General features: G+C 40.2%; 1 protein-coding gene across 2 annotated transcripts; it reads right to left on the bottom strand.

Moving 5' to 3' along the window:
• Positions 1 to 170: 170 nt before the first annotated feature.
• On the bottom strand, positions 171 to 13,390 carry LOC133711968 (nucleoside hydrolase 3-like). 2 transcript variants are annotated; one of them, XM_062138042.1, is made up of 12 exons: positions 12,844 to 13,390; positions 5,548 to 5,727; positions 5,197 to 5,307; positions 4,486 to 4,824; positions 3,906 to 4,082; positions 3,501 to 3,788; positions 3,071 to 3,193; positions 2,769 to 2,966; positions 2,242 to 2,495; positions 1,935 to 2,139; positions 1,541 to 1,849; positions 171 to 1,049 (listed from the first exon to the last, which is right to left on the bottom strand). In XM_062138042.1, exons 1-12 carry the CDS (start codon positions 13,027 to 13,029, stop codon positions 744 to 746), a joined length of 2,676 nt encoding a protein of 891 aa, XP_061994026.1. In that variant the 5' UTR covers positions 13,030 to 13,390; the 3' UTR covers positions 171 to 743. The 2 variants fall into 2 exon arrangements, with proteins under 2 accessions (XP_061994026.1, XP_061994027.1); XM_062138043.1 differs by lacking the exons at positions 5,548 to 5,727; positions 12,844 to 13,390 and having other exon boundaries at positions 4,486 to 4,754; positions 5,197 to 5,310.
• Between the last annotated feature and the right edge of the window lie 262 nt (positions 13,391 to 13,652).

Below are 13,652 nucleotides of genomic sequence, written 5' to 3'. Positions count from 1 at the left end.
AGCATGCAATGCAGGGGCGCGCAGGTGGGCAGCAGCGGCTAGTCTAGCACAGGCTAGGTGCAACGGTGAAAAGGTGATGTTGAAGAATTTTCTGGTTTTGGATTTTTGATCTCAATGTTAGGGCTCGTGTTGATAACGTGTTTAAGTAAAAGGGAATTGAGAGAGATTGATGAGAGAATTGTGTATATCATTATTGAGAATAGGAGCCCTATATATAGGGATTACAAAGTACATGTTCTAATGTTACAAGGAAAACTAATCCGAGTAGGACTAGGAATTCTAGAACCTTCTCTCCTATTACAACCATGAAACTATTCCTAGTTTGATAAGGCACACTAAGTCGATTTTCCTTCAACAGTTTGATCCTATATTTTTGACTTTATAGCAATTACTGTAATTGATGTACATATGCTTAATTTGTATAATCACACATCATTTGTATATGGCCACACGCCTACACTATTGTAATACAAATACCAATGAAATCTCAAGTTTGAGGTGTGCAACACAATTACAAAATCAGATTGATGGTATCAGAGGGAGCCTTAGTCTAAAAACATAGATATATTTATTCCATCAAAGCATACAACATAGTCATGGGTTGCTTCGAAGTACAATGAACAGCTTTCCTTTGTTAAACATATAAGCCAAAGACCAAAATTCCAATGACACTTTCTATACTCCTGGTTCTGTATTCTTTTCTCTGTGTTGCCTTCTTTGAGCTAAAATTAATAGCAGAATGCCTACTCTGCAGGCTCAGTTTGATTTGGTGGTTTCTGCCACAATTTTTTTTGCTCTTCAAAACTTGCTAATACAGCAGACTGCTTTGAATCACTTAGCCGTTCTGCGAAAAGTTCATAATATGCCCTGGGATTTACTTTGTCCAATACTTTGACTAATTTTCCTTGGTTTTGATAAGTCAAAATTTCCCCATCTCTGGATTCAATATCATCAGCAAACACTTTGAAGTGTTTGAGTTTGAAGCTTTGGCTCAGATGAGAATCACCGTCCAAGAGAACTGCACCAAGGAGTTCCCCTGAGAAAGTTCCCTGCAGCATAATTACATATGAGAACAAAGATCATTCAATAGAGGGTGACCAAATGTTGTTGGAATCAAGTAGAGCTCATGTCATAAATTTCTCAAGCTCTTTAAATGTGTATCATCTTATTTGCAGCCGATCATTAATCTTTCTTTAGTAGAAACAAACTGTGGGGTAACCAAACTCTGAACTCTCAGTCGGTTCTTGTTTTCAAGTATGCTGTCAGAGTAACAGTTTCACAACATAGCAGCCCAAATACATAGTAACAGAACATTGACCAAAATGGTTGGGAAATGTTCTCTTGGCAAACATTCCTGGCATGTTATGTTGGTACTGTCAATTTGAATCAATGATCAAGTATGTAGTGCAGATTATTCTCTCAATGCATAGCATGCTAGATATCACAAACAGAAGAATATTCCTAAAATCGCTACATGCATGAAAAACCTGTCATAATACTGCTAAAGTATTTAGGCATTTTCTTAGATAAGAAGCATTACCATGTGGTGATAGCTATGGTGTAATTGTTGCAAACGGTATAGCCTTGACAGCAATCGCCAGGCAAACAGAGCTTCTGGTGTTGTCTTCTTCGTGCTGCGCAGCCTTTTTAATATTTTTGGAAAATCACTAACTCTCTGCTGGATGCCAAGAGGAATGAGTGTGATGTTAAGTGAGGAATCAAACACAGTCTTTGCAGCCAAAGGGTCAAGAAACATATTGAACTCGGCATATTCACTGGAAGGAATCGAAAACACATTTCCTTTGTCATTTTCACTGCGGCAGATATGTCCTCCAACTATATACACATCCTGCAATGAACATCATCATCATGGTATCATGTCATTGTTAGCTTGATATACCTTGTTCACGCATTATAAACTAAAACCAACTTACCTGAATTAGAGAGCTAGTGTTATTTTCCGACAAAATAATGCTTGCTAGAGTAGTCAATGGTCCATTGGTCAATATGATAACCTTAGATCCTGGATCCAATGTTTTCACCACAGACTCCCAAACTTCCAATGCTAGTGGTTGCCTGAGTTCAGGGTTATCTGTATCCCGTGGGGCTTGATATTTCACAGAATTTTCTGCTGTATACCTGATGTAACAGCAACTTAAAGTTTCAGTCAATGTCCTAGGATTAGGCAATTAAAAATAGCCTAAAGCCAAAACTTTTTCATGTGATTGTAATTTCTGTTACCTTCTTGGGCTTCGAGGTAAGTCACGAGCGAGGCCGTAGAGAGTGTCTGAATCCAGTAATCCACCACCCCCATGTGGGATAGCCTTAACATTTTTGCAGTCTCCAACCGCAGAGAAAGATGGGTCAGATTGGTTCATAGCAAATACATCTCCTCGACCAACTGGAATGTCGTCACGACCCATCATATGCAGCAAGTCATATATGATATCTATTGTTGCAGCATTTGCCCAACCAGTAGGGGTCACTAGTATTGCCTGAAAGCAAAGAGAAAGCCACTTGGTTTAGTTACATTCAAAGATATGTGAGCAGTGCTAAAATTGAAGCAATAAAAAACAAACACCACAAAACAATTTAGATACCAAGGGTATTATAAGAAACTCTAGTCGTGTTTTAAAAGTTAAAACTCTAGTGGTGCGTGGGAGTCTAAGACTGCTAGCGAAAGTAAATCCCAAATTCCCAAGGCATATTATGAACCCAGATGCCAACTTACGCTACTCTTTCACTTCAACAGGAAAAATAAACTCTACCTTGAGATTAATCTCTTCAACAGGAACTTTGAGGAGGTAAAGCAAAGCTAGAAAGTCTCCAGCACTCATATCCATGTCAAACACAACAGGTTTGCCCAGTTTAGTATTTCCAAAATCTGGTTTATATGTCACTTCCTTGTAGAAAGGAAATTGTGTTGTAAAATTGAATTTCCCTGTTTGTTGAGGGCTGTTTAGAACCTGTAAAAGCCAAATGGAAAAAAGTGCTAATATCATTATGTCATCCATATATATCACAAAACATTGCAGAAACTTAAACGAAAAGGGTATCTTATTGAACTTACTTCCAAGAAGCTTTTAAAGAATTCTCTGTTAAGTGGGCTTTCAACATCCTTATTTGGTTTTGCTTTTGTAGCAACAAGCACTGTCACTGCCTCTGGACCTGTTACTTCTGCTGTATAACCATCCTGTTGGATTGAGTTGCAGCAAATGTTACATCAACATTTGTAGAAGACAAAATATAAACATTTGCATTGTTTTCAATCAGAAATGTTCCCTTGCTATACGATCTTGCATGTTACTAAACTCGGAATTGGGATCATTACTAAGGTTGATTCTTTGTCCAAACATCTTATGCTGTTAGACTCGGCAAAGAGAATACAGAGACACACCGGTTGAAAACATTAGAACCAAAAACACTAGCGGAAACTTTGGCTACAAGCACAAGACTACAAAGAAATGACTTTTGGATGTCACAAGGTAGAAAGCAAGTACCTTGCATTTTCCTTTCCCATTCTTCACAATGCAGAATGGATCTCTAAGACCAGTTTGGACATGACCACTATGCACACCATTTTTTGATAAGTTGAATTTCGGAACTTTAAGGCCGTCAAAGAAAGGATCGGAGCCATCAGAGACCCCATAAGGTTCATTCGAAGTAATAACAGTTATGTTCATGTACTCCATTTCAGCAAATTCATTCTCTGGATGACTGCTATTATCCGAGTTTTGCATGATTGAGACTGCTACACCAGATGTAAAAGAGTCCCACATAAAATAGCTCTGCAGATAGTTCAATAGTATCATATATTCATTTGAATCATAATTAAAAAGAAATAATGTAATGACATAAATATGAGAACTCTTGTAACATAACATCAAACATAACCAGGGATTTACAGTGAAGAATTGGTTGTCGAACCAAGTATCATGTTGCATTTTCAAGGACTTGAAGCAATATTGTGCCTCATATGTAGTCTGACTCTTCTCAAATGCTTCATAGAAGTTTTGATTAATCGGAATGGTGTTTGTTGCATCTAAAGGAACAAGGGTGACAGGAATTCCTGAATGAATAACCTGAGAAGATCAATATCACAGTCAACCAAAGCCATTTTTAGCTCACAAGTCCTGTATTCTCTTTGCACAAGTTATGAGAAATATGTACACTTCATATACTGTAGTATGTAACTGACAAACAACCTAGACCGAAAAGTCTGAGCTGCTAGGGAATTAGCCAATGACGTATATTAAGCAAACCCCCTCCCCCATGTGCAGTGCTATCCTCTAACTGTATTGTTCAAGGAAGGGTTTGCACATTCCATCCCAAAAAGAAGCCGGGAATGGGGATCAGAGAGGTTTCAACTCAGAACTCTGAAAAACTCTAGTATCATATCGAAGTTAAACAACTCTTTAATCCTAAAAGTTCAGTAATTAATTTACTTATTAGAGAATGTATCGATGCAATGCATGTCAAACTAACCTGGTAAGCAGCAAAAGGGTCTCCATAGATATTGAACTCTGCATAAGGATTACTGGTATAGTCAGTGAACAAGTTACCAGGATCACCACACTGCTCAGGCACACAAGTCGAGGTGGCATTTTTGGGGCAACAACCAGTTGGGTTCTTTGATCTCACACCACCCCCCATCACATAAATATGCTTAACATTCTTCTTCAAGTGTGGATTATTCATAAGGAATATGGCAAAGTTTGTATGTGCTCCTATAACAATCACAGTTATTTTGGGACCTGCAGATATTTTGTCAATCATCACTTGCTGAGCAGTAGGTTGTCGAAATGGACTATATCTCCTGCTCCCCTAATTTCATTGAAAGAAGAAAAGAGTAAACAAAGAAAATAAATGTATGACCATAGTAATAAGAAGAAAAAAATAACAGTCCTGTATTTGTCGTATATGAATCAATTGAATGCTCAATTAGGTTCAGAAAATAACTGTAACATTGTGAAAATACATCACTCTGCAAGGGCTTAAAACAGTGTAACTAGACCTGTCAATAAATCTGATATAGATCAGATCAACCTATGTCCGATTGAATCTGATTAGAAAACTATTCTAGCTCTTCTCCTCCTAAGGATAATTGATAACATAACTAAATCTAGACTCAAAAAAAAAAAAAGAGAAAGAACTGCTGATATATAAAAGTACATGATTTGTGTAATCTACTCGTACCTGTGGGAGAAAAGCTTTTCGGATGCCAAAATTAGTATCGATATCTAATCGACCTCCAGGTCCTACAGGAATAGCTTGTCTATATCTGCATCCTCCTGCTGTTGTAGTTCCCTGATATTCAATTTTGAACTCTATTAATCAATCTTCATCTGATCATAGTTAAGCATGGACAACGATATGATATTATGTTTTCAAGTTGTCAATTTGGTTGAATACGTATCCATTTAGTCACTTATGTAAAACCAATAGTTCAATTTGATAGTATGAAAATGTAACATATCAAACTGTCCAGACAGAAATTATTTCCCAATTAATGAAGTCAGTGTATGAGAGACTGCGAGTAGTTCATGCCTGTTCGATTAATGGAAGATATCCACCAACATTTGGGAGAATTGTACCATCTTCTAGTATACCACCCTCACCTCCAACTCCAACAGCAACATCATCACGTCCCATCATGTAAAGGAGGTCATATATATGGTTCACAGCATGCCCCGAATTGGTCCACGCATTTGCATTGACTGTTACTGCCTATGGTAACAAGAATTTCAATATCAAATCATGTGCAATAATAGAGAGTTGAACAATGTAATGGCCAGAAGCATTATTGAAGGCAATGCTAGCTGTTAACTGAGGGATATTTTCCAGTGTTTTTGAGATAAAATTTTAAATCTTTTAGTTTTCTACATGGTCAAGTTCAGTAATAATCAATATCAACACGATGGAGAAAGCAGAAAAATGTGTGTCCCCCAACATGGTGACTTAATGAGATAATGCAATAATATAAAATCATGTGACAATGCTGAATGCTCAGTTATGCATCCAACTAAAAAGTATTAAAAACTTAAGAGTTTACTACTTTAGCATTAGATTTTGTTTCCGATGATGCTTTACCATTAGAATTACAAGAGCATAAGTTTATAGTTTAGTTCTCATGTTTAAAAAAAATGTTAAAGAAAACGATGTGATATAAAACAACAAAACACTAGCGATGTCTTTATTAAAGTTTTTGTTGAAGGAATATCGATTTAGTGTGCCTTATCAAACTAGGAGTAGCAATAGGAGAGAAGGTTCTAGATTTCCCAATCCTACACGGATTGGTATTTCTTGTAACATTAGAACTAGTACTTTGTAATCCCTATATATAGGGCTCCTATTCTCAATAATAATACACACAATTCTCTCTACAATTTCTCTCAAATCTCTTTTTCCTTAAACACGTTATCAGCACGAGCCCAACCACAAAAGCCAAAAAGCCAAAACCCGAAAAGAATTTCATATCGCCAAAACTGCCGCAGCCCCTAACCCGTGCTAGCATTACTGCAGCCTGCCCCGCACGCGCCCCTGCGCTCCCGCGCCTAGCTCGCTAGCCTCGCTAGCATCTGCGCCCAGCTGCCCCGCGCTACGCGCCTCTGCGTCCGTTGCAGCCTTGCTCCACACGCTGCCTCAGCAGCTTCTGCGCACCCGTGTGCTTGCTGCCCCGTAGCTTCCGCGCACCTGCAGCCCTTTGCAGCGCCCCCTGCCGCTGCAGCAGCCCTGCAGTCCTACCGCGTCCCACAACGTGCCTGCAGCTCAGCATCGCTGCCCCTGCAGCATCACCGCAGCCCCTGTTGCTTGTGTACCCTGCTGCCCCTGCAGCGTCTGCATCCTAGCTACGTTTTGTAGCCCCCGTTGGCTAGCAACCCAACCTGCCGGCCACACTCTCGGCCCCATCCCATTAGTACACAAGCCTAGCACCGCCGAGCCATTAGCCACGAGCAGGATTGTAAACAAGTTACAATCCCAGGTTAGGATCGAACATCCACTTCAATCCTAGCTTAGGATTAAGGTAACATATGCAATCTCGACCCAGGATCGATAGCACACCTGCGATCCTACACGCCTGCATCGACACGCGCGTGATCCAAATACAAGTAAGTATTCAAAAGAGTAAGTTTTGAAGTTCCTATAATTCAAAATTTAATTTTTCCGGAGACTTACAAAATCCTTTCTTCTACATCCCACCTTTCTGTAACGTGGGTTCGATTTGCTAAAAGCGGAATCGTGGGGATTCATGCTACATACGAACTAAGAGCGTTCGTAATCTTCGGACTAAGAGCGTCCGTGAGCATCGATTTTTACGAACTAAGAGCGTTCGTAGGCTACGGACTAAGAGTGTTCGTAAGCATAAAAATCTGACCATATAAGCGTCATTAATTGGTTTCAATCCATATCCAAAAATTTGGAAACAATCAACAAAGACAGTGGTTATAACTCTTTCTCACTAGGCGTACTCAAGAGTAATTGTGATGTCTATGCAATGTTTGAACTGAGAGAACGGTTTTAAAAGTGAGCAACGCTCCACCAAAATCTCGCCTTACCTTACCTGGTCACAACCAAATTGGAATTACCAAACGAATTGAGTAACTACTACTTGTCTAAGCTTGATTATCCTTTTTGGATTAAATTTAGAAACTTTGACGAAATCATTGGCTTTCATTGAAATAAAGTGTCGATTTTGATTTGAACTTTATTAATTTCAAGTATGTTTCCCGGAGAGCTAGAATGCCTCGTGGATAGTGCTACTACGCACACCATACTTCGAAATAGGCAGTTATTTCTTGAGATGACGCCTACTCGATCTTCTGTGACTACGATGGCTGGATCATCTCAATTGATTCATGGTCGAGGACCAGCTCAATTTCTGTTGCCAAATGGCACAATTTTAAATGTCACCGAAGCTCTTTATGCTCCTAGGGCAGGAAGAACCCTTTTGAGCTTCAAAGATATAAGAGCCAATGGTTTTCATGCGGAAACGCATTGTGAGAATGGACAAGAGTTCCTTTGCATCACCTCTAATGACTACGGACATAAAAGAGTCTTAGAGAAACTTATGTGTCGCTCTAGTGGGTTGTATGCAACCACTATTCGAGTCATTGAATCCAACCATGTCATGAGAGATGATTTATGGGATTCCGACACATATAGGCTTTGGCACGACCGTTTGGGACACCCAGGTCGTGACATGATGATCCGTATATTAAAGACTTCACACGGACATCCATTTTTCAGAACAAAAAGAAGTAAAAATCGGATTTTGGACACCGAAAGAGAACCTGGGCCTCACGGCGCCGTTCACCCCCAGGACCGGCCATCCTTGGCCGGCGCCGCCGTCCCCCTGCGGCCTCAAGGTGGCATTGACGCCACCAATGCTCTTTCTACTCCACATTTTGCTTCTAAAGTCAATTGTGACTTCGTGGCTCAACCAAAATCCTCATTGGTTGTTTCTAAAGCCCATCATTCGTTCTGCAAAGCCTGCTCTTTAGCAAAATTAGGATCGAGACCATCCTATGCAAAGGACCCTAAAGAAAATATACCATTCTTGCAAAGAATCCAAGGTGATATTTGTGTACCTATTCAACCATCATGCGGACCATTTCGATATTTTATGGTATTGGTTGATGCATCGACACGCTGGTCACATGTCATGCTATTGTCCACAAGGAACGCTGCATTTGCTAAACTCCTAGCACAAATAATTAAGTTACGGGCTCACCACCCTGATCATCCTATTAAGTCTATAAGATTAGACAATGCTGGGGAGTTTACATCAAAAACTTTTGATGAATATTGCATGTCCATTGGGATTGATGTTGAACATCCAGTTCCTCATGTTCACACCCAAAATGGTCTCGCAGAAGCCGCCATTAAACGTCTACAAATGGTTGCTCGAGCATTGGTGATGCGCACCAATCTCCCTATTTCTGCTTGGGGCTATGCAATATAGCATGCAACTGTGCTTATTCGTCTGAGGCCCACTGCCACTCAACCCTTCTCTGCGACCCAGATGGTTACTGGGTATGAGCCTGATGTCTCACACTTACGCATATTTGGGTGTGCAGTTTATGTGCCTATTGCGCCTCCACAGCGCACCAAAATGGGTCCTCAACGACGATTAGGCGTTTATGTTGGATATGATTCTCCAACGATTATCCGCTACATAGAACCCTTGACAGGCGATCTCTTTACCGCTAGATTTGCGGATTGTCACTTCGATGACACAGTCTTCCCGTCGTTAGGGGGAGATAAGAACATCAATGTTCAACAGGAACGACAGGAATTGTCGTGGTCTGTCCCCACTCTGTCTCATCTTGATCCCCGAACACGACAGTCCGAAATTGAAGTGCGGAGAATTCTCGATCTTCAGAACGTAGCATAATCGATGCCTGATGCGTTTTCTGATATCGCTAAAGTGACGAGATCACACATACCTGCTGCAAACGTGCCTGCAAGGATTGATGTCCCTAAAAGTAGAGGACATGATGCCAACTCAAGAATGCATGAGCATGGCGCCAACGTCCCATCTCACAGTGATGGTGACGTTATGGCTAGGCCCACGGCTCCTGCCAGGAAGCGCGGGAGGCCCATAGGTTCGATGGATTCTCGCCCAAGAAAGAAAGCGAGTTTGACACACAATAATCCATTAATCATTGATGTGAATAATCCATCTCATGAGAATATTCCGGACTATGGTTATGTCCAAGAGACATCATTGGGGGACGCTCCAATGTCAGAACCAACTCCAGAGAATAGAGAGATCTCCATAAATTACACTAGTGTACATGAGATGATGGATAGAAATTCTATGGCGATTGATGATGCATTTGCATATCATATTGCAAAAGGAATTATAGAATATGATGATATCGAACCTCGCTCTGTTGAAGAATGTCAACGAAGAGCAGATTGGCCTAAATGGAAAGATGCGATCCAGGTTGAATTGGATTCACTAACAAAGAGACAGGTATTTGGGCCTGTAACGCAGACACCCCCAAGTGTAAAGCCTGTTGGCCATAAATGGGTCTTTGTTAGAAAGTGTAATGAGAAAAATGAGGTGGTAAGATATAAAGCCCGCCTTGTGGCGCAAGGTTTCTCACAACGCCCTGGAATCAACTACGAGGAGACATATTCTCCCGTAATGGACGTTATAACGTTCCGCTACCTTGTCAGTTTGGTAGTTTCCGAAAAACTTGACATGCAGCTTATGGATGTGGTTACAGCATATCTCTATGGGGATCTAGATTCAGAGATATATATGAAGGTTCCAGATGGACTTCAATTACCCAAATCAAGTGGCTCTAAACCACGGAGCGCGTTTTCAATAAGATTAAAACGCTCACTATATAGATTAAAACAATCCGGACGGATGTGGTATAACCGTCTAAGTGACTACTTGATTGGGAAGGGATATATTAACAACGAAATATGCCCATGCGTGTTCATTAAGAGAACAAGTTCCGGATTTGCAATCGTAGCAGTTTATGTCGATGACATGAACCTAATTGGAACTCTAGATGAGTTAAAGGAAACTGCTAAATACTTGAAATCCGAATTTGAGATGAAAGATCTTGGGAAAACACGGTTTTGTCTCGGTTTAGAACTCGAGCACCGTAGTGATGGGATTTTGATCCATCAGTCTGCATATACTCAGAAGGTCCTAAGGCGCTTTAATGAAGATAAAGCAAAGCCTGCGAGTACTCCCATGATCGGCCGTAGTCTTGAGCCCGGAAAAGATCCATTTCGTCCAAGGGATGAGGACGAAGAACCATTAGAGGCCGAAGTGCCCTATTTGAGTGCAATAGGCGCATTATTGTACTTAGCTCAATGCACAAGACCGGATATCTCATTCGCAGTGAACTTGTTAGCTCGACATAGCTCTGCGCCAACACGCCGCCATTGGATTGGTGTAAAGACAATCTTTCGATACCTAAGAGGTACGATTGATATGGGCCTATTCTATCCCTACAGAGAGAAAAGGAATGACGGAAAGTTGGGATCGGACCCCAAAAGGCAAAATGCCCCCGTCCATGGAATGGCTGCCGGCCATGTTGCCGGCGCCGCCGCCGCTCATGGTGGCCGGCGTCCTCCTATCTCTCTCCATCAAAACGACAATGATGTCTTGATGGGTTTTGCTGATGCAGGGTACCTCTCTGACCCTCACAAAGGTCACTCCCAAACAGGTTATGTCTTTACCATGGGAAGCACTGCGATATCTTGGAGGTCTACAAAACAGACCCTTGTTGCTACTTCCTCGAATCATGCAGAGATTATTGCTCTACATGAAGCCGTTCGTGAATGTATATGGCTAAGGTCTGTGATTCGACATATTCAAGGAAGTTGTGGTTTGAAGTCTACCACAGATGAACCTACATGCATTTATGAGGATAATGCAGCTTGTATTGAACAAATGAAGTTAGGTTTCATCAAAGGCGACAACACCAAGCATATATCGCCTAAGTTCTTTTATAATCAGCAACAACAATCACTTCTAAAGATTCAAGTGAATCAAATCCGATCAGAGGATAATGTAGCGGACTTATTCACTAAGTCGTTACCTAAATCCACCTTCGAGAAACATGTGAAGAGCATCGGATTGAGAAAGTTATCCGAACTCCCACGATTGTAGCAATCAGGGGGAGATATCGACATCAGGGGGAGTTATGATCTCTGCATGTTCGATCTCGAAGAGTGAAGGACGTGTTGTGCTCTTTTTGTCCTTCGACCAGGGTTATTTTTATCCCACAGGATTTTTGTTACCTGGCAAGGTTTTTAACGAGGCAACGGATGAAGCGTCACCACCAAGTTTGAAGCGGCACAAGGGGGAGTGTTGAAGGAATATCGATTTAGTGTGCCTTATCAAACTAGGAGTAGCAATAGGAGAGAAGGTTCTAGATTTCCCAATCCTACACGGATTGGTATTCCTTGTAACATTAGAACTAGTACTTTGTAATCCCTATATATAGGGCTCCTATTCTCAATAATAATACACACAATTCTCTCTACAATTTCTCTCAAATCTCTCTTTCCTTAAACAGTTTTTGTATTCATTGAACATTATCATATAGTGATCCGACATACGAGCTAGTCTTTAGTTAGGCCGTATTGCCAAAAACAATAGTCTGACCGTTCAATATTGTCTTGCCAAGTGTACAAGTTAAAAAAAATATATATAAGGATAAATTTTTTTCCGTAAAAAACATTAGGTGTTTTGGGTATAAAGTTTTATTTTATTTTTTGAACAATAGCAACACAAATGACTTTTTGCTGTAATGGACATTGATTGGTTGACTGGACCTGACACGTGAATGTACAAATAATTACTCAAGTGATTAAAAGATGTAGTTACTGAAAAGTAAAATGGAAACGAAAGTTCTCTTACCCCATTTGACCAAAAAGGTTAAAATCCAACGTTTAGCTTTGTAAAAAGTTAGCACTTTAGCCAACATAATAGAAATAGAAAGATCCAAAAGAATGATTTAGAGTTTTCGACTGGTCATTATTATAATTAAATTCCTTTTTCAGAAAAATAACAGATATATTGATTGATCCACTCGATTAAATGGTCTATTTATTTTATTCGTGCCTGTAGGACGACTTAAAGTGGGGTATGTATTTCAACTTTTGCAAATAGTCATCCAAAGAAATTTAAGTTCTGCATGATATGACGCTACAGGTTAATTTTCAGAATTTGAATCAACCAAAACTTGGATTGTATTTCGGGCAAAACTTAAACTATGAGCAAGCAATCAACTTATATATATGAAAATGAAAAATATATGACCTGAGGTTTTGCTAAAAATGAATAATATATCATGATTATGAACTAACCTCCAACTGAAACTCTGATCTGTTGAGCTTCAAGAGGTACAAGAGAGCAAAGAAATCATCGGTGTCGACGTCGGTATCCAAAAGAATCCGGCGAGGGCGTCCCTCCACCACAGTCTGCAAGCTACCCCCGATAACCACAACTAGTACCACAAGCACTCCCCAAGAAAAGTGCTTCTGCAACAGCATTTTCTCAGCTAGCTAGTTGTGAACTAGTACGACTCTTTATGATCTCTTTCTGGTTTTCAACAACAACCCAGAAATCTTTCCCTACTGGAGAGCCTTCAACCAAAACGAGCTCATATTTATATCAAGATTCACACAGAAAGGAACACAAGGTAAGGTAAACAGAGAAACCAAGAGGACACAAGGCAGGCTAGTGATTAAACAATACGAACCAACACAGCAAAGAAGCTATAGCTAGACAGACCAAAGTTGACAAATCAATTATGAAAAGTATGGGAGACACGTCACACACGCCGGAGGCACGTGAATAGAAACAAGGCTTAAGAATCGCTGCTGGTTTTTCTTTCATGTATGGATTGCCAAGCACAATTTTTATTACCCCCAAATCGTTCTCTTTTTACCACCGAATAATATTGTGTTTTTTTTTTTTTTTTTTGAATTTGTGTTTTAGGATGGTGAGGTTTTGACAAGTAGTAATGATGCAAGTGTTAATTTATTAGTTATTACACAATGAGCGTAGACCATGGAGGTCCAATCATGTTGGTTCAATATTCCCTATGATGTCAGAATGAGAAAGTTTTCTTTTCTTCTTTTGACCCTCTCTATTTGCCCTTTTTTTTGGTCAA

This window comes from Rosa rugosa, chromosome 5, assembly GCF_958449725.1.
Source record: "Rosa rugosa chromosome 5, drRosRugo1.1, whole genome shotgun sequence".
NCBI lineage: Eukaryota > Viridiplantae > Streptophyta > Magnoliopsida > Rosales > Rosaceae > Rosa > Rosa rugosa.
Note: the sequence above shows the minus strand (reverse complement) of the source record. Positions and strands in the feature narration are given on the sequence as shown.

Coding starts and splice junctions, on each gene's coding strand:
- LOC133711968 (XM_062138042.1), bottom strand. CDS start 13,029: ATGCTGTTGCAGAAGCACTTTTCTTGGGGAGTGCTTGTGGTACTAGTT. Junction 3,194..3,500: donor ATGGGAAAGGAAAATGCAAG/GTACTTGCTTTC, acceptor TCAATCCAACAG/GATGGTTATACAGCAGAAGT. Junction 2,967..3,070: donor TCTTTAAAAGCTTCTTGGAA/GTAAGTTCAATA, acceptor TGGCTTTTACAG/GTTCTAAACAGCCCTCAACA.